At 50.8% G+C, this 17,677-nt stretch overlaps 1 protein-coding gene across 7 annotated transcripts in view; it reads left to right on the top strand.

The window, feature by feature from the left end:
- The window catches only part of myo9b (myosin IXB), a 116,761-nt gene that overhangs the window by 56,734 nt on the left and 42,350 nt on the right, over positions 1 to 17,677 (top strand). For 6 of the 7 annotated variants that reach the window (XM_072594454.1, XM_072594455.1, XM_072594451.1 and 3 more), the window contains exons 7-19: positions 1,282 to 1,411; positions 2,418 to 2,507; positions 3,364 to 3,480; positions 4,404 to 4,538; positions 5,804 to 5,925; positions 6,900 to 7,041; positions 7,788 to 7,986; positions 8,144 to 8,219; positions 10,405 to 10,521; positions 11,819 to 11,858; positions 14,616 to 14,738; positions 16,015 to 16,095; positions 17,333 to 17,443. In XM_072594454.1, coding sequence (XP_072450555.1) covers positions 1,282 to 1,411; positions 2,418 to 2,507; positions 3,364 to 3,480; positions 4,404 to 4,538; positions 5,804 to 5,925; positions 6,900 to 7,041; positions 7,788 to 7,986; positions 8,144 to 8,219; positions 10,405 to 10,521; positions 11,819 to 11,858; positions 14,616 to 14,738; positions 16,015 to 16,095; positions 17,333 to 17,443 — 1,483 coding nt within the window. The remainder of the gene's footprint in view (positions 1 to 1,281; positions 1,412 to 2,417; positions 2,508 to 3,363; positions 3,481 to 4,403; positions 4,539 to 5,803; positions 5,926 to 6,899; positions 7,042 to 7,787; positions 7,987 to 8,143; positions 8,220 to 10,404; positions 10,522 to 11,818; positions 11,859 to 14,615; positions 14,739 to 16,014; positions 16,096 to 17,332; positions 17,444 to 17,677) is intronic. The other variant, XM_072594456.1, reaches the window with a different exon arrangement.

Here is a 17,677-nt window from a genome sequence, read left to right as displayed (position 1 = left end):
AAGGCATTGAACACAGGGACGGGGAGGTCACAATGGAGCTGTAAAAAGAGAGCTCTGGCCACTGTACTGTAGGAGAGATGTAATTCCAATAGAAAGGAAGCACAGAGGCTATTCACCGGGATGTTGGCTAGGCTGGAGTGATTAGTGTGGTGCTGGGAGAGTGCAGCAGGACAGGCAGCATCCGAGAAACAGGAAAATCGAAGTTTCGAATAAAAGCCCTTAATCAGGATTCTCCTGCTCCTCTGATGCTGCCTGACCTGCTGTGCTTTTCCAGCACCACACTCTCGACTCTGATCTCCAGCATCTGCTGTTCTCACTTGCTCCTGGGCTGGGGTGATTGAGCTGTGGTGGGAGAGGCTGGGATTGTTTACCTGGAGCAGGGAAGGCTGAGGGAGGATCTCATTAGATGATTAGATTAGATTACTTACAGTGTGGAAACAGGCCCTTCGGCCCAACAAGTCCACACCGACCCTCCGAAGAGCACTCCACCCAGACCCATTCCCCTACACCTAAAACTACAGGCAATTTAGCATGGCCAATTCACCTGACCTGCACATTTTTTAGACTATGGGAGGAAACCAGAGCACCCGGAGGAAACCCACGCAGACACGGGGAGAATGTGCAAACTCCACACAGACAGTTGCCTGAGGTGGGAATTGAACCCGGGTCTCTGGCGCTGTGAGGCAGCAGTGTTAACCACTGTGCCACCGTGCCGCCCATTCAGGTCTACAAAATTCTGAGGGGCATAGACAGAGTAGATAGAGAGAAACCTTTCCCCTTTGAGGGGTCAATAACGGGGTGTTGTGGGGTGGGGGTGGTTTGGGGGTTATTTGAGGGTAAAGAGCAGGAGGTTTAAAGGGAAACTGAGGAAATCTTTGCAAAATGGGATTAGAGCAAATGGTTGTTTGGTGCAGACAAGGTGGGCTGAAGGGCCTCTTTCTGTGCTGTGAAACCCTCTAACTCAATGGGAAGTGCTGGCCAACCACTGTGTTCTGCAAATAGTAGAGGCTTCACTCGGATCACTAGGGAGGGGGAGGACCTCTTCCCCTCCCCCAACCCAGCCAGTGAGGGGAGACTCTGGGTCTGGGTGAACAGTATTCCCATCAGGAGCAGCGGAGAAGATGGCCTGAGGCAGAGTGGGGTTGACACACTGCCCCTCTATCTGATGCCATGGTCTGTCACTAATTGGAATGTACGGGAGTTTTGTTTGTGGGAGTATTGAAGGTTTATGTTTTAGCAAAGTTCTGCCCTCAGTCTGATGACTCTCTTTCCTTGTCCCAGAATATTTTTAGTGCTCTCTGCCATCCTCTATCTTGGGAACGTTGTCTATAAGAAGAAGTTTATTGGCAGAGAAGAGAGTTTGGAGGTTGAGCCCCCGGAAGTCCTGGACACCCTGTCAGAGCTGCTGAAGGTCTGTGAGCGTTTGAGGATTACTGTCACAAAAACATCGCTCTCTTAACCCAACCACCCGGGTTCAGCCTGTTCCTATTGATAGAGGGAATACCCAGTTAATATCTACTGCCTGTATACAGTGAAGCGCGATGGAGACAGGATTGGAGAGCAGGATTCCCTTCATACTGTCGCTGTCAAAATCCTTTTAAACATCTTACTGTGGGTGTCCCTGTACCACATGAGAATGTGACTCATCGCTGCCCTCTCCAGGGCAGTTCTGGGTTAGCCATAAACAGTGGCCTCACCAACACCACCCACATCCCAACAACAAATTTGAAAAAACCTCAGTGGTTGAGAGCATGGAGAGCCCTTTCTGACTGGAATCTGTTGTGCTGTGGGATGCTGATGTGGGTGTGCACAATAGACTCTGCTTCTGGCCTAACACAAGATAATTGCTCCCATTATTGAGCTGCAATGATCACCTGGATACTGGGATGGGCTTGAACTCTCTTTCCCCTTGAAACAATACCTCGCACTTGTACTCCCCACCTTCCTGACAGAGGGATGACCTTCACTCTGAGTGTTGTACAGTATTCGCAGTTACAGGCCATTCAGTCCATCTGCTGTGTGCTAGTGATCTTGCTGCACACAAGCCTTCTCACTCCTATCAGAATATCCTTCTAGATTTTTCTCCCTTGTATCTTTGTCCAGATTCCTCCTTAAATGCCATTCCTTGTGGGAGCAAGTCCCATGCCTTCACCATTCACTGGGGAAAGACATTTCTTCTGAACACCCGGTTGGATTTATTTGTGATATTCACAACCCCTGGTTCTGGCCATGCTGACGAGTAGAATATTTTTCTCTTGGTCTGCTCTGTCAAGACCACTTTATACTAACGGACCCTCCTGTTTATTGCACATTCTCCAGTGCCCTGTGCTTAGTTTGGATTATGAGGAGCAGGAATGCACATGGAGTTATACAGTCTCAGGTCTGGGTACTGATTGTTCTCTTGCTGTACTCCACAGGTAAGGCGGGACCTGTTAATCGAGGCTTTAACAAAACGGAAGACTGTGACAGTTGGGGAGAAGCTGATTTTGCCTTACAGTCTCAATGAGGTAAGTCCCACATGGTGCTGGGAGAGTTTCTGAGCTTGGTCTGACATTGTCCGCAATGAGACTCTGGTCCTGAGAAACACTCAGTTTAGAGCCCTGATGTTCTTTGTCTCCTAAATTGGGGAATATTCTTAAATGCCCCACTGATTTCGGGATAACTGTCATGGTACTGATGCCAAAACACGGAGTGATGAAGGTTCAAGCTCCAACCTAAATACAGCCTTCTGTCATTTGTCAGTGAAGTCAGTCTGGGCTGGGTCACAGCCTGCACTAAGCTGGACTGGATGAATGGTTATTGAATCATAGAATCCATAGTGTATGGAAGCAGTTCATTCAGCCCATCGAGTCCACACCAACCCTCTGAAGAGCATCCCACCCAGACCCCAGCCCCTTCCCTTACCCTGTAACCCTGCATTTCCCAGGGCTAATCCCCCTAGCGAAGACTGTAAGAAACTGTACCCTGTGACTTGCCGTGATCACATTCCTCTGGAGTGGTTGAGAAAGGAGGACCTTTAAAAGCTGACCCATGAAAGATGGTGTCAGAAGGGAGCAGCTGACATGGTGTGGATCTTGAGAGCTGTCAGAAGAGCTACTTGGCTTCTGGGTGAATCGAGGTCAGAGCCTTCAGTATCTCCCGGGGAGAGTTCCAGGCTGCTCAATGCCAGCCTGCCAGACCAGATCGAGGAGCTGGAAAACAAGAGAATAATCAAGGAAAGGATAGGTCCTCAAGATGGGAGTCTCATTCAGCAGCATGGCACTGGTGAACAAAAAAATCTGGAAAACAGAATCAAAGAATCTCAATAAAACTTATAAGAGACCTCACTATCCCACACCAACTTGGCTCTTTTGTGTTTTTCAGGCTGTAACAACTCGGGACTCGATGGCTAAGTCCCTGTACGCGGCACTTTTTGATTGGATAGTTCTTCGGATTAATCACGCTCTCCTGAATAAGAAGGACATGGAGGAGTCAGTGATGGTAAAACAACAACTTCTCCATGGCAACCTCTCCATGGCAATGGCAGGTTATGGTCTAGGAGCCAGAGTTCGGGGGGGGAGGCAATGAGACTGTGCAGATCCCAGCTGTGTTCAGCTCTGGGCTCCGTGTCTTGGGAAGAGTGTGGAGGACATACAATGCACATTCACCAGAATGTTGTAGAAAATGGCAGGGTGAAATGACAAGGACCTGAGCATTGATGATGTGTGTAGCATTGAGTTTAGAAAGTTCAGGGATTACCAGCTTTGAGATGACGTGGGGAGTTGTCGTGTTGATGCAGGGTACTAGGGAGAGGGGAGGGGCCATGAAGGGGAGCCCACAACAAGGGGCAGAATCTTAAAATCTGATCCAGGCCATTTAGGAAAAGTGGTCAGGAAGGATCACCTCAGACTAAGGGGAGCAGGAATTGAGAGCTCTCTCCCACCATAAGCTGCTGTGGCTGAAGATCAGGGGGGAATTTCAGACCTGAGATGGTTTGGCTAGTGAGATTAATGGGTGTGTACCAGGATGGGCCCACAGCTGGGATTGTTCCACCCTGGAATGTGGTCCCTGGCTCTGGAGCTCCGGTTACTGCGTTCTTAGCCAAGGTGAGGGTGAACAGTCAACTGGTCTAACCCTGGCTTGGACAGCGTGAGTTGGAGGGTAAGAGCCAGTGCCCTCGAAGGGTCCACGTGCGTGTGTGTGAGAGAGAGAGAGAGAGAGAGAGAGATGCCTTTACGGTGCTGATGTTCACGATGGCGAGTGTAGTCCCAGCACATGGACCATGCCTGGAGTGGGGGGGATGGGCAATGGGAATGTAGTTTTGGCAACGACTGTGCTCTTTGCTGCTCTCACAGTCTTTTCCTCAACCACCTACACCCAACCCCCAACCACCCTCCATCCCCACCCCCAACCCCAACCAACAGTGCTTGTCGATCGGGGTTCTGGATATTTTTGGATTCGAGGATTTTCCAAACAATAGCTTTGAGCAGTTCTGTATTAATTATGCGAATGAGCAGCTACAGTATTACTTCAACCAACACATCTTCAAACTGGAGCAGGTGGGTGTGACCCCACAGGACAGCCCCTCACCCTGGGGTGGAGGGGGAGCTGGGGTTGGGAGAGAGGGTGACGGTGGAGGGGGAGCTGGGGTTGGGGGAGGGGGTGACGATGGAGGGGGAGACGGGGTTGGGGGAGGGGGTGACGGGGTTGGGGGAGGGGGTGACAGTGGAGGGGGAGATGGGGTTGGGGAAGGGGGTGACGGTGGAGGGGGAGATGGGATTGGGGAGTGGGGGTGACGGTGGCGGGAGAGCTGGGGTTTGGGGAGGGGGATCTGGGGTTTGGGGGCGGTGACGGTGGAGGGGGATCTGGGGTTTGGGGAGGGGGATGACGGTGGAGGGGGATCTGGGGTTTGGGTAGGGGGTTTGAGTGGAGGGAGAGCTGGGGTTTGGGATGGGGAGTGACGGTGGGGAGCTGGGGTTTGGGGTGGGGGTTGATGGTGGAAAGGGAGCTGGAATTTGGGGAGGGCGTGACGGAGGGGGAGCTGTGGTTTGGGGAGGTGGGTGACGGAGGGGAGCTGTGGTTTGAGGAGAGGGATAGGGAGACGGTGGAGGGGGAGTTGGGGTTTGGGGAGGGGGACACGGAGAGGGAGCTGGGGTTTGGGGATGGGGTTGACGGTGGAAGGGGAGCTGTGGTTTGGGGAGGGCGGTGACGGTGGATGGGGATCAGGGGTTTGGGGAGGGGGTGACTGAGGGGGAGCTGGGGTTTCGGGAGGTGGGTGATGGAGGGGGAGCTGGGGTTTGGGGAGGTGGGTGATGGAGGGGGAGCTGGGGTTTCGGGAGGTGGGTGATGGAGGGGGAGCTGGGGTTTGGGGATGGAGTGATGGTGGAGGGGGAGCTGGAGTTTGGGGAGGGGGAGATGGTGGAGGGGGAGCTGGGGTTTGGGGAGAGGGGTGAGGGTGGAGGGGGATCTGGGGTTTGGGGAGGGGGGTGACGGTTGAGGGGGAGCTGGGTTTTGTGAGGGGGGTGACGGTTGAGGGGGAGCTGGGGTTTGGGGAGGGGGTTGACGATGGACGGGGAGCTGGGGTTTGGGGAAGGGGGTGACGATGGAGGGGGAGCTGGAGTTTGTGAGGGTGGAAGGGGAGCTGGGGTTTGGGGAGGGGGGTGACAATGGAGGGGGAGCTGGGGTTTGTGAGGCTGGAAGGGGAGCTGGGGTTTGGGCAGTGGGGTGACGGTGGAGGGGGAGCTGGGGTTTGGGGAGGGGGTAAACGTTACTATCTTGCTAAAGTGACCTGATCTAGCTCGCTGGCTGCTGGTTGGTTTTCCAGGAAGAGTATCAGAGCGAGGGCATCACCTGGCACAACATCGATTACATTGACAACGTCGGCTGTATCCACCTGATCAGCAAAAAACCCACCGGACTCTTCCACCTCCTGGATGAGGAGAGCAAGTACGGAAAGGGGGAGGGGGAAGGGGAGCCAGTGGGGTGAGGGAGTCTTGGGGGGTGTGAGTGGGGTGGTGTAGGAAGCGTGCAGCAGCTTCAGGAATGTTCTTGGTGTGGAAGTGTCGGTTTGAAGAGTCAGATGGATAAAGGGAGGCAGCAGTGATGGAGAGTGGGAGAGGGATTGGGAATAGACATGAATGAACAGGAAAAGCAAGTCAAAGGGTTGGGGGAGAGATGAACGTGGTGTGACAGGGTGGGGGAGCAGGGAGTGAGAGACTAGAGGTTTGGCTGGACAGTGAAAGAAGAGGGTTTGGGGAGTGGACAGGGAGAGTGAGGAGACTGAGAAAGGGGAGCTGTGCAGCGTCAGAGGCTCTGAGTGAGTGTCTGTGTTTCTGGTTTTATGTGGGATGTGCAGGATTGGTTTAGATTCCTCTTGATAGTCAAAGCTGACAACATTCAGCTCAAACTTCACAGGATTAGATTGTGGAATATAATTCAATCCGGTTCTTATGTTCTATTCTGATTTCTGTCATCTGCTAGACCGTTTGTGTCATGGAGAATGCCAATGTAAACAGCTCACACTGCAATGACACTGAACTGCCACTAGTGGCACTGCAATTACAGTGTGACATTTACATTGAGCAGCCTCCATTATAAAGGTGGAAGCGGGAATGAATCGTGGAAGATGTTGACAGGAAGTGGGTCTGGATGTAGGGTGACCCAGTGAGCATAGTGAGCAGGCAGCGTGAGAGTGTGTGTGTGTGCGCAAGAGGTACAAGTCACAGAGGGAAGATGTGTGGGGAGGGAGGGGGGGTTGAGGGAGGGTCCGATCCGCGGGAGGGGGGATTGAGGGGGGGGTCTGGTCTGCGGGAGGGGGGAGGGGGGGTTGAGGGAGGGTCCGGTCCACGGGGGGATGAGGGTCCGGTCCGCGGTGGGGTGGGGGTGAGGTATTGCACTGAATTGCCTTGTCCTTTCCCCAGTTTCCCTCATGCCACCAATCAGACGCTTCTAGCCAAGTTCAAGCAGCAGCACGAGGGGAATCGGTTTTTTGTTGGCACCCCAGTGATGGAGCCTGCCTTCATCATTCAACACTTCGCCGGCCGAGTCAAGTATCAGATCAAGGTGTGTCTGGGACAACCTCCTCCTCCCTCCCTGTCCTTGTCCTGTCCCACAGGCTCCTCCCTCTCTGTCCCTGTCACATCCCACAGGCTCCTCCCTCTCTGTCTCACTGGACAGTAGCATGTTCCCAGGGTAAAAACAATGACTGCAGATGCTGGAAACCAGATTCTGGATTAGTGGTGCTGGAAGAGCACAGCAGTTCAGGCAGCATCCAACGAGCAGCGAAATCAAGCCCCAGTGTCCTATTGTTCCTCTGCAGTCATGACCATGGGGTAATTTAATCACAGAAGCTGATACACTGGGCCACGATTTAACGTCTCATTGAAGCAGAAATGTTTCTGACAGTGCTGCACTCCCTCAGTACTAAACTAGGATCGTCAGCCTGGATTACAGACCAGCATCACCGTGTGGGGCTTGAACCCATGACCCTGCCATTCTGAGATGGTTAAAAATCACACAACACCAGGTGATAGTCCAACAGGTTTATTTGAAAGTACAAGGAGCACTGCTCCTTCGTCAGGTAGTGAGGCAGGATCATAAGACACAGAATTTATAGTAAAAGATCAAAGTGTCATAGAACTGCTGCGATGTCTTGAACAAACCTAGATTGCTGTTTGGTCTTTAATCACTCACAATGGCGAAGCAATTTTTGATTGGTTAATATGCCGTCCCCCTCTTGGTCTTGCTCACACCCACCTCTCCCTCTTGTTTAAATGAACTGATGTTTTCTCATGCCTCACGATGAGCAGGATTTCCGGGAGAAAAACACGGATTACATGCGCCCAGACATTGTGGCCCTCCTGCGCAGCAGTGAGAGCGCGTTTATCCGGGAATTAATCGGGATGGATCCTGTGTCCGTGTTCCGCTGGTCGACCCTTCGAGCTGCGATCCGAGCTGTGGCTGCATTTAAACAGGCCGGAGCACAGTGGGCACAGAGAGCTGCTGCAGGTACAGAGCCAGCGCCTCAGGGTGGGGAGGGGGCTAGGAATGGGACAACACAGACTGCCGGGCGAGGGTGTAATGGGGAGTAGGGTGAGGTTGGAGGGAATGGGGGTCAGGGCACATGGGGCTTGTGTTTATAATCTTGACCCTCTCCATTTTGCAGGAATGCCCCGACGCGTGTCTCGTGTTCCTGTCGGAGAATTACAGCGATCGAGCACTTCATCGGAGAAACCGCTGCGGTAAGGGCCGGGGAGGGGTGGGGGGGGGTTAGTTACTGATCTGCAGGGGAAGTACGAGGGGGTTAACCCGTAAGGGGGCCAGTCGCAGCTAGAGCATACAGTGATAGGGAGGCTGTACTCCCCGTGGCACGTTGGTCTGTAATAGATATCTGCATTGATCCACTGCCAAAGGCAACAAATATTCTCAGTACCCAGTTTCCCAATTTCCAGCAGCCGCTCCAGTGTTCTGTCATTTTTTTCCCCAAATACCAGGTGTGTGGGGAAAGAAAGAGTGGTTGGGGTTGAGCCAGTATTTTAGCAGCAGCAGCTGCTGTGGTATATTCCCTCACAGAGCAGTTTGAGTTAACATCATTAAGAGAGGAGTCAGCTGTGTTAATGTCCTACTTGTAAAGTGACATGACTTTATCCTGAATGGTTTCTCAGAAAGAATGATCAAATGAAGTTTAACAATGAATCAGTGGGGGAGGGGGCGTGGAGGGGTCGTGTCACTGGACTCCTGCACTGGGGATATGGTTCAAATCTCTCCAATGGCAGGGATTTAAATTGTTGAAAATCTAGAATTAAAGACTAACCCAATGGTGACCATGTAACATTGTCAATTGTTAAAAACCCATCTGCTGTGTCCTACATGTGACTCCAGGCCCATAACTGCTCTCGGAGACTCAGCTGAAGCTGAGACTAGGGATGGGCAATACATGCTTGCTCGCGGAGTGATGCACTTATCCCATGAATAAATTAAAAATAAATACAACATCATATTCGGGCAGGTGACAAAGAGCTTGGGCAATTTTAAGAAGTATCTTAAAAGAGGTGGAGAGCTTGATGGAAAGAATTGCAGAGCTTAAAACCCACATTGGGTCCAGTATCACTTTTTCTTTGTTCACTCATGGGACGTGGGTGTTGCTGGCTGGGCCAGTATTTATATATTTATAAGACCATTGTTCCACTAGTTTCCATTTTAATAACATTCTGTTTCAGATCTGGTCACATGTGAAGGTTTGACCCAGTCTCCTCTCCTCCCAGGTGTGAAAATGGGCAGGAAGTGTCCAGCTATGGGCTGGGTTTGCTCCCGGAGCGGGTGCAATGTAGGGTCGGAGAGTTGGCAGGGTTCGGCGCAGGATAGGAGAGGAGGATTTGGGAAAGGAGGGCACGTTCCAACACTCTGAGGTCCATTGCTGCTTTTTGCCTCTTCCCAGAGATTCTGGGTCTCTTCGTTCTCTGTGATCTTTGGAAGATGTGGGCAAATTGGGGATGCCATAACCCCTGGGTGTGGCAGGACAAGGAGGTACGAGTGTAGGTTCGGAGTTGGTGAGGGGAGAGGGGTGGGGGAGAGGAATCTGAGGGAGTGACTCACTCTGCCTCTGGTCATGCAGTGTATAACCACACGGGAATGCATGTGGATTATCACAACTCTGGATTTTCTCTTTACAAACATGCCGCCTTGGGATGGAGGGACTGAGGTAAGTAACAGTATGATACAGATTGCATGGAGCATGGAGACCAGAGGCCAGACCACACAGGAAAACCTCCAGCCAAAATATCGCCTTGTGGTCAAGGGCTTTCCATTCTGATATCTAACCCTCTTACAGAGACGAATACCAACCTGTCTCTTGGTGAATGGGACCCTCTCCTTTTCAATTTGTTTTTGGGATGAGCCCATTCCTTGGGCTGTTGGAGTTGGTCACATCAGTATGGGATTGGAGTCACATGGGGTTGCCCTTTCCCTGAGGGGCATTAACCCATGTGGGTTTTGACAACCGGCAGTAACTTGAATGTTTCAAAGCACGTTCTCTGTGATGTTGTTCTAACACACCTCCAGAGTAGGTAGGACTTGAGCCAGGATCTCCAGGATCAGAGGTAGGGACACCACCACTGCACCACAGGAGTCCATAGCTTTAATTTCCTTTTATAAGTGAGCAGATGAAATGCTCAGTCTCGTGGTATTGAATTTGTGATGTCCATGTTCCCAGCTGTTTACCGGGTTTGGGGTTCCTGGTCCTGCTGGGGGCTGCAGGAATCTGGGGGCTTGGATCTTGAGGTGATGGTCTGGCTTGCAGCCTCGTTGCCGTGGTGAGAGTCTTGCTGATACGTTTTGGTGTTGGGTCCTCTCTCTAACTCTCTCTCCATTGTTTCTCCTCGAACGCTCTGCCTCTCCCTGACTCTGTCCCTGACAATGGTCTTGCAGTGAGTTGCATACTCAGCTGATGAGAAGTATTCGAGGATGGGCTGTGACGCACAATGACGAACCCCACAGCCTCCTCAAATCATTGCGGGGTCTCGAGAAACCCCATTGCCATTTTCAGTGAGTTTCCATTGAGTTGTGTCTTGCCTCGAGCTGCCATCTTCTTTACCTTTAGGCTGTTTCTCTGTTCTCTATTTCTCTGGGTGTAAGAATTTCAGGGCCATTGAGTGTAAATGCTCCTGATGTTGACTCTGTGTGTAACAAAACAACACAAAGTTAAGAGTCTCTCACTATGTACTGACTGCTGCTTCTAACCATCTCCATTAACCCAGTGGAAAGTTGCAGCAGGAAAAACCTTTCCCTCTTGCGAAGATAAAGGCGGGGTTGGAGGGAGAAGGGGTCGGGGTAACAGATGTCAATAGATTTGCTCATGCACCTGAGCTGAGGAGAGACCAACTCAATAACTGTTACACCCAGAAGAAAGTGGGAAAGTGGAAAGCCAGTGACTGAGTTCCTCGGAGTGCAAGGATTGCTGGGTACTTTACAAAAATTAACATCTCTCTGATCACAGAAACTGCTCTGTAAATAGCTGGGGGTAGAGTTTGGGTCAGATCTTAATTCATGCAGCCAGAAAATCCCAACGAGCTCTCACGGTAACTTGCTGCTACTTCTAGAATCTTCCATTGGTAGCCATGTTGGAAATGGACCAATTTCACAAAACAGCCTCTCCCTCAAACATTCCTCCCTCTGAGGCAGGAAGGGGCCCATAGCATCCTGCCCCCCCCCACCCGATCTCTCACACCATTCCAGATCCATGTCCCTATCACAACCCCAGCCAATTTTGTCATTCCCTTAAAACTCATCCCGAACCCTGACCAGCCCAGTATTTCCTCCTCTTTGGTATTGCCCCTGCCCTCATGCCCAGTTTTTGCCCCTTCCTCATTATTGCCCCTCCAGTATGAGCCCCTCCCTAGATAGCCCCCTCTGCTGGGGCTCCCTTTCCCTCCACATTAGTGCCCCTTTCCCATATTTTTCCCTGTTGTCCCCATCCCTATTGTTGCCCCCTCTTCACGTTGCCCTCCCCATTATTGCCCTCTGTCATTGCCCCCCCCCCTCCCTGTCATTGCCCCCCTCTCCCTGTCATTGCCCCTCTTTGTTGTCCATGTTCTTTGTGCGGTATGTGCTTCCACTGGAAATTTTGGTGGGGGGTGGGGGCGCGGGGCGCAGGGCACGGGATGATGGGTTGTGGATTGGACAATCTGATTGGTTAGCTTGCCGATGGTTAGCCAATCCCTGCACTCCCTGAAGGTCAGTCTCCACTCTCTGCCTCACACTTTGCTGCTTCCAGATTGGACTAACTCTGACTGACAACAGTGTGAGAATATTATTGAAAACAAGCCCTCTGGTATTCCCACAGGAAAAATAAAGGCTTGAAACAAAAGCTGCAGATTCCCAAGGTACGTTTCCTTTTTTTAACTGATGTCCTTTCGTTTTCTGACCTTTTGCTGTTTGTGATTCTGGCTTGGACACTGAGGAAAGTTTAGTTGCAATATCATCCATTCCACTCAGTGCATGGACCAGAGAGTCTGTTAGTACTCCCGTTAGGGGGATGGTTAGGATAAGGGGGAGAGTGAGGGATTAAGGGATGGGGGAGGGGAAGGGTTAGCATTAGAGATAAGGTCAGGTTGAAGTTTTCCAGTAACAATTAACTTGCTAACACCCACAACCACCTGACGAAGGAGCAGCGCTCCGAAAGCTAGTGCTTCCAAATAAACCTGTTGGACTAGAAGCTGGTGTTGTGATTTTTAACTTGCTAACTTCAATATCTGATGTTCGTCCCTAATTGTGATAAACATTTCACTTCCACATATCTTGTTCCAAATGACAGGACAGGCCATTCCTGAGATACAGGGAGTGTGATGTGTAACTACTATCACTTCTACATCCTTTGGCACAGACCAAGGGTTAGTTACCCGAGTGGACTGGGCTTGTGACCTTGTGGTTAAAGGGGTCATGGGTTCAAGTTCCCAGTGGAACAGTCTCCCCGAAGCTGGGATTTGGAATTCAGCACAAACTACAGAGACTGGACCTCCTGCAGCTTCCAGGATACCATAAAAGGCATTAAGGTGGACAAGTCCCCAGGTACAGATGGGATCAATCCCAGGCTACTGAGGGAAGCGAGAGAGGAAATAGCTGGGACTTTAACAGATATCTTTGCAGCATTCTTGAACGTGAGTGAGGTCTTGGAGGACCGGAGAATTGCTAAAGTTGTCTCCTTGTTTAAGAAGGGTAGCAAGGATAATCCAGGTAATTATAGACCCTGTGAGCCTGACGTCAGTGATAGGGAAGCTGCTGGAGAAGATACTGAGGGATAAGATCTATTCGCATTTGGAAGAAAATGGGCTTATGTGTAATGGGCAGCATGGTTTTGTGAAGGGAAGGTCATGTCTAACAAACCTAATAGAATTCTTTGAGGAGGTGACAAAGTTACTTGATGGGAGAAGGGATGTAGATGTCATACACATGGACTTCACTAAGGTTCCCCATGGTAGGCTTGTGGAGAAAGTGAAGTTACATGGGGTCCAGGGTGTACGAGCTAGATGGATAGAGAACTGGCTGGGCAACAGGAGACAGAGAGTAAGAGTGGAAGGGAACTTTTCAAAATGGAGAGCTGTGAGCAGTGGTATTCCACAGGGATACGTGCTGGGACCACTGTTGTTTGTGATATACATCAATGATCTGGAGGAAGGTATTGGTGGTCTGATTAGCAACACTAAGATTGGTGGAGTAGCAGACAGTGAAGGGGACTGTCAGAGAATGCAGCAGAATATAGATAGATTGGAGAACTGGGCAGAGAAATGGCAGATGGAGTTCAATCCGGACAAGTGTGAGGTGATGCATTTTGGAAGATCCAATTCAAGAGCGAACTATACAGTAAATGGAAAAGCCCCGGAGAAAACTGATGTCCAGAGAGATCTGGGTGTTCAGGTCCATTGTACCCTGAAGGTGGCAACGCAGGTCAGTAAAGTGGTCAAGACGGCATACAGCATGGTTTCCTTCATCCGACGGGGTATTGAGAACAAGAGTTGGTAGGTCATGTTACAGTTGTATAGGACTTTAGTTCAGCCACATTTGGAACACTGCGTACAGTTCTGGTCACCACATTACAAAAAGGATGTGGATTCTTTGGAGAGGGTGCAGAGGAGGTTCACCAGGATGTTGCCTGGTATGAAGGGTACTAGCTATAAAGGGAGATTGAGTAGATTAGGATTATTTTCATTAGAAAGTGGTTGAGGAGGGGACCTGATTGAGGTCTACAAAATCATGAGAGGTATAGACAGGGTGGATAGCGAGAAACTTTCTCACAGAGTGAGGGACTCAATTACTAGGGGTCACGAGTTCAAAGTGAGAGGGGAAAAGTTTAGGGAAGATATATGTGGAAAGTTCTTTCTACAGAGGGTGGTGGGTACCTGGAACACATTGCCAGTGGAGGTGGTAGAGGTGGGCACGATAGTGTCATTTAAGATGTATCTAGACCATTACAGGAATGGGCAGGGAGCAGAGGGATACAGATCCTTAGAAAATAGGTGACTGGTTTAGATAGAGGATCTGGATCGGCTCAGGCTTGGAGGGCCGAAGGGCCTGTTTCTGTGCTGTAAGTTTCTTTGTTCACACTGTCCATGTCCATTATTTACACTGGCTTTGGGTTAGGGTTTATCCCAGAATCCTGAAATGAGTGTGGGGTTGGGGACCATGTTTGGGTTCAGAGAGACAGCTCCTGGCAGCATCACTGAACAGTTAAATTGTTATGAAAATAAAAGCAACTTTCATTTGTTTATTCACCCTGGGCATTTTGGTGTCACTGGCTGGGCCCAGTATTTATTGCCCGTCCCTAGTTGCCCCTTAAGAGGGTGGGGTCAGCTGCCTTCTTGAACCGCTGCTGTCCACCTGCTGTGGGTTGACCCACAATGCCCTTAAGGAGGGAATTCCAGGATTTTGACCCAGAGACAGTGAAGGGACTGATTGTAAATGGTAGTTGGTACATGTGCCCAGAGGATTCAGCCAGTGGCCATTGGGCTGTTCAATGAAAAGTATAATCTCGGGCTGTTGAACATATTCATGTTGTTACTGACATCTGTTAACTGTTTTGTATTATACCAAGCTCTTGAAATTTCTTTTTTCCCCTGCTCCCCCAAACCTTCATCCTTCTGTAGAATTTCATCGACACAAATTCCTTAAAGCACATTGTCCGAATGACTCTCCATGATCGCACCACCAAGTCCCTCCTCCACCTTCACAAGAAGAAGAAGCCACCTAGTATCAGCGCACAATTCCAGGCAAGTACTTCACCCCTTGCTGTCCCTGTCCTAGGAAGGTTTGATGGCAGACAGTGTAGAGGACGCTTTACTCTGTATCTAACCCCGTGCTGTCCCTGTCCCTGTCCCTGGGAGGGTTTGATGGGGACAGTGTAGAGGGAGTTCAAAGTTTGTGAGAAGATTTGTAGCTCGGGTGCTCGTTGTTGTGGTTCTGTTCGCCGAGCTGGGAATTTGTGTTGCAGATGTTTCGTTCCCTGTCTAGGTGACCTCCTCAGTGCTTGGGAGCCTCCTGTGAAGCGCTTCTGTGCTGTTTCCTCCGGCATTTATAGTGGTTTGTCTCTGCCGCTTCCGGTTGTCAGTTCCAGCTGTCCGCTGTAGTGGTCGGTATATTGGGTCCAGGGCGATGTACTTATTGACTGAATCTGTGGATGAGTGCCATGCCTCTAGGAATTCCCTGGCTGTTCTCTGTTTGGCTTGTCCTATAATAGTAGTGTTGTCCCAGTCGAATTCATGTTGCTTGTCATCTGTGTGTGTGGCTACTAAGGATAGCTGGTCGTGTCGTTTGGAAACATCACAGAAGCGCTTCACAGGAGGCTCCCAAGCACTGAGGATGTCACCTAGACAGGGGACGAAACGTCTGCAACACAAATTCCCAGCTCGGCGAACAGAACCACAACAATGTAGAGGGAGCTTTACTCAGTATCTAACCCCGTGTTGTCCCTGTCCTTGGGAGGGTTTGATGGGAGACAGTGTAGAGGGAGATTTACTATGTATCTAACCCCGTGCTGTCCCTGTCCTGGAATGGGGGTGGGTGGGGGGGGGGGGGCGGGGCGGGGCGACAGCGTAGAGGGGTGGCTCAGTGGTTAGCACTGCTGCCTCACAGCGCCAGGGACCTAGGTTCGATTCCAACGTTGGGTGACTGTCTGTGTGGAGTTTGCACATTCTCCCCGTGTCTGTGTGGGTTTCCTCTGGGTGCTCCGGTTTCCTCCTGCAATACAAAAGATGTTCAGGTTAGGGAGACTGGCCATTCTAAATTGCCCATAGTGTTAGATGCATTAGTCAGAGGGGAATGGGTCTGGGTGCGTTACTCTTTGGAGGGTCAGTGTGGACTAGTTGGGCTGAAGTGCCTGTTTCCACACTGTAGGGAATCTAATCTAATCAACCCCATGCTGTCCCTGTCTTGGAAGTGATGGATGGGGAAACAGTGTAAAGGGAGCTATCCTCTATATCTCACCCCGTGAGTATCAGTCAGTTTGAAAAGGTGAAGTACCTCCATTGATTCTGATTCATGTTCCAGGCCTCTCTGAATAAACTGATGGAGACTCTGGGCAAGGCTGAACCTTTCTTCATTCGCTGTATCCGTTCAAATGCTCAGAAGGTGAGCTGTGCTATTGGTGTTGGGCTTTCTTTTATTAACCCTGGGCATTTTGGTGTCACTGGCTGGGCCCAGTATTTATGGCCCGTCCCTAGTTCCCCTTAAGAAGGTGGGGGTCAGCTGACTTCTTGAACTGCTGCTGTCCACCTGCTGTGGGTTAGACAATAGACAATAGGTGCAGGAGTAGGCCATTCAGCCCTTCTAGCCTGCACTGTCATTCAATCTGATCATGGCTGATCATTCCTAATCAGTATCCTGTTCCAGCCTTATCTCCATACCCCTTGATTCCACTATCTTTAAGAGCTCTATCCAACTCTTTCTTAAATGAATCCAGAGACTGGGCCTCCACTGCCCTCTGGGGCAGAGCATTCCACACAGCCACCACTCTCTGGGTGAAGTAGTTTCTCCTCATCTCTGGCCTAAATGGTCTACCCCGTATTTTTAAGCTGTGTCCTCTGGTTCGGCACTCACCCATCAGCGGAAACATGTTTCCTGCTGCCAGATTGTCCAATCCTTTCATAATCTTATATGTCTCAATCAGATCCCCTCTCAGTCTTCTAAACTCAAGGGTATACAAGCCCCGTCGCTTCAGTCTTTCAGTGTAAGGTAATCCCGCCATTCCAGGGTTGACCCACAATGCCCTTAAGGAGGGAATTCCAGGATTTTGACCCAGAGACAGTGAAGGAACTGTGATGCATTTCCAAGTCAGGATGGTGAGTGACTTGGAGGGGAACTTGCAGGGGCTGGCATTGCAGGTATCTGCTGCCCTCGTCCTTTTCGATGAAAGTGGTCGTGGGTTTGAATGGTTCTGCTTGAGGAGCTTTGGGGAGTTTCTGCAGTGCATCTTGTAGATGGTACACACTGCAGCTACTGGCCGTCAATGGTGGAGGGAATGGATATCACAGAGCTGTGACCGAGTGTCTGTGTCTCTGCTGTGGGCCTGTGACCGTGTGTCTGTGTCTGTTCTGTGGAGCTGTGACCGTGTGTCTGGGTCTCTGCTGTGGGGCTGTGACCGAGTGTCTGTGTCTGTTCTGTGGAGCTGTGACCGTGTGTCTGTGCTGTGTGTCGGTGTCTCTGCTGTGGGCCTGTGACCATGTGTCTGGGTCTGTTCTGTGGAGCTGTGACCGTGTGTCTGTGCTGAGTGTCTGTGACCATGTGTCTGTGTCTGTTCTGTGGGGCTGTGACTGTGTGTCTGTGTCTGTTCTGTGGAGCTTGACCGAGTGTCTGTCTCTCTTTGCAGATGGAGCTTTGTTTTGATGATGATCTGGTTCTGCAGCAGCTGAAGTACACAGGAATGCTTGAAACAGTCCGTATTCGCCGCTCTGGATATAGCGCCAAGTACACCTTCCAGGTAAGGGCGATCGGACTGATGGTGGGGGAGGAGGGTGTTGGAGCCGAGAGGCTGTGAGCATGTGAACATGTTCCCCATGGAAACCCCCTTTCCCCAAGAGCTGTATCACAGAGTGTTGGGACACAGGAAGCAGAGATGGAAAGAATTCCAGCTTCCAAAAGGTAAATCAGGGAGGTGCAGCTCGGAATGAGGGTTCTGTGTTCCAGAGAGAGGAAAGGAGAGTCACTTTATACT

The sequence above is a fragment of the Chiloscyllium punctatum genome, chromosome 24 (genome assembly GCF_047496795.1).
Source record: "Chiloscyllium punctatum isolate Juve2018m chromosome 24, sChiPun1.3, whole genome shotgun sequence".
NCBI classification, from domain to species: Eukaryota; Metazoa; Chordata; class Chondrichthyes; order Orectolobiformes; family Hemiscylliidae; genus Chiloscyllium; species Chiloscyllium punctatum.
This window is presented reverse-complemented; position numbering and strand designations above follow the sequence as displayed.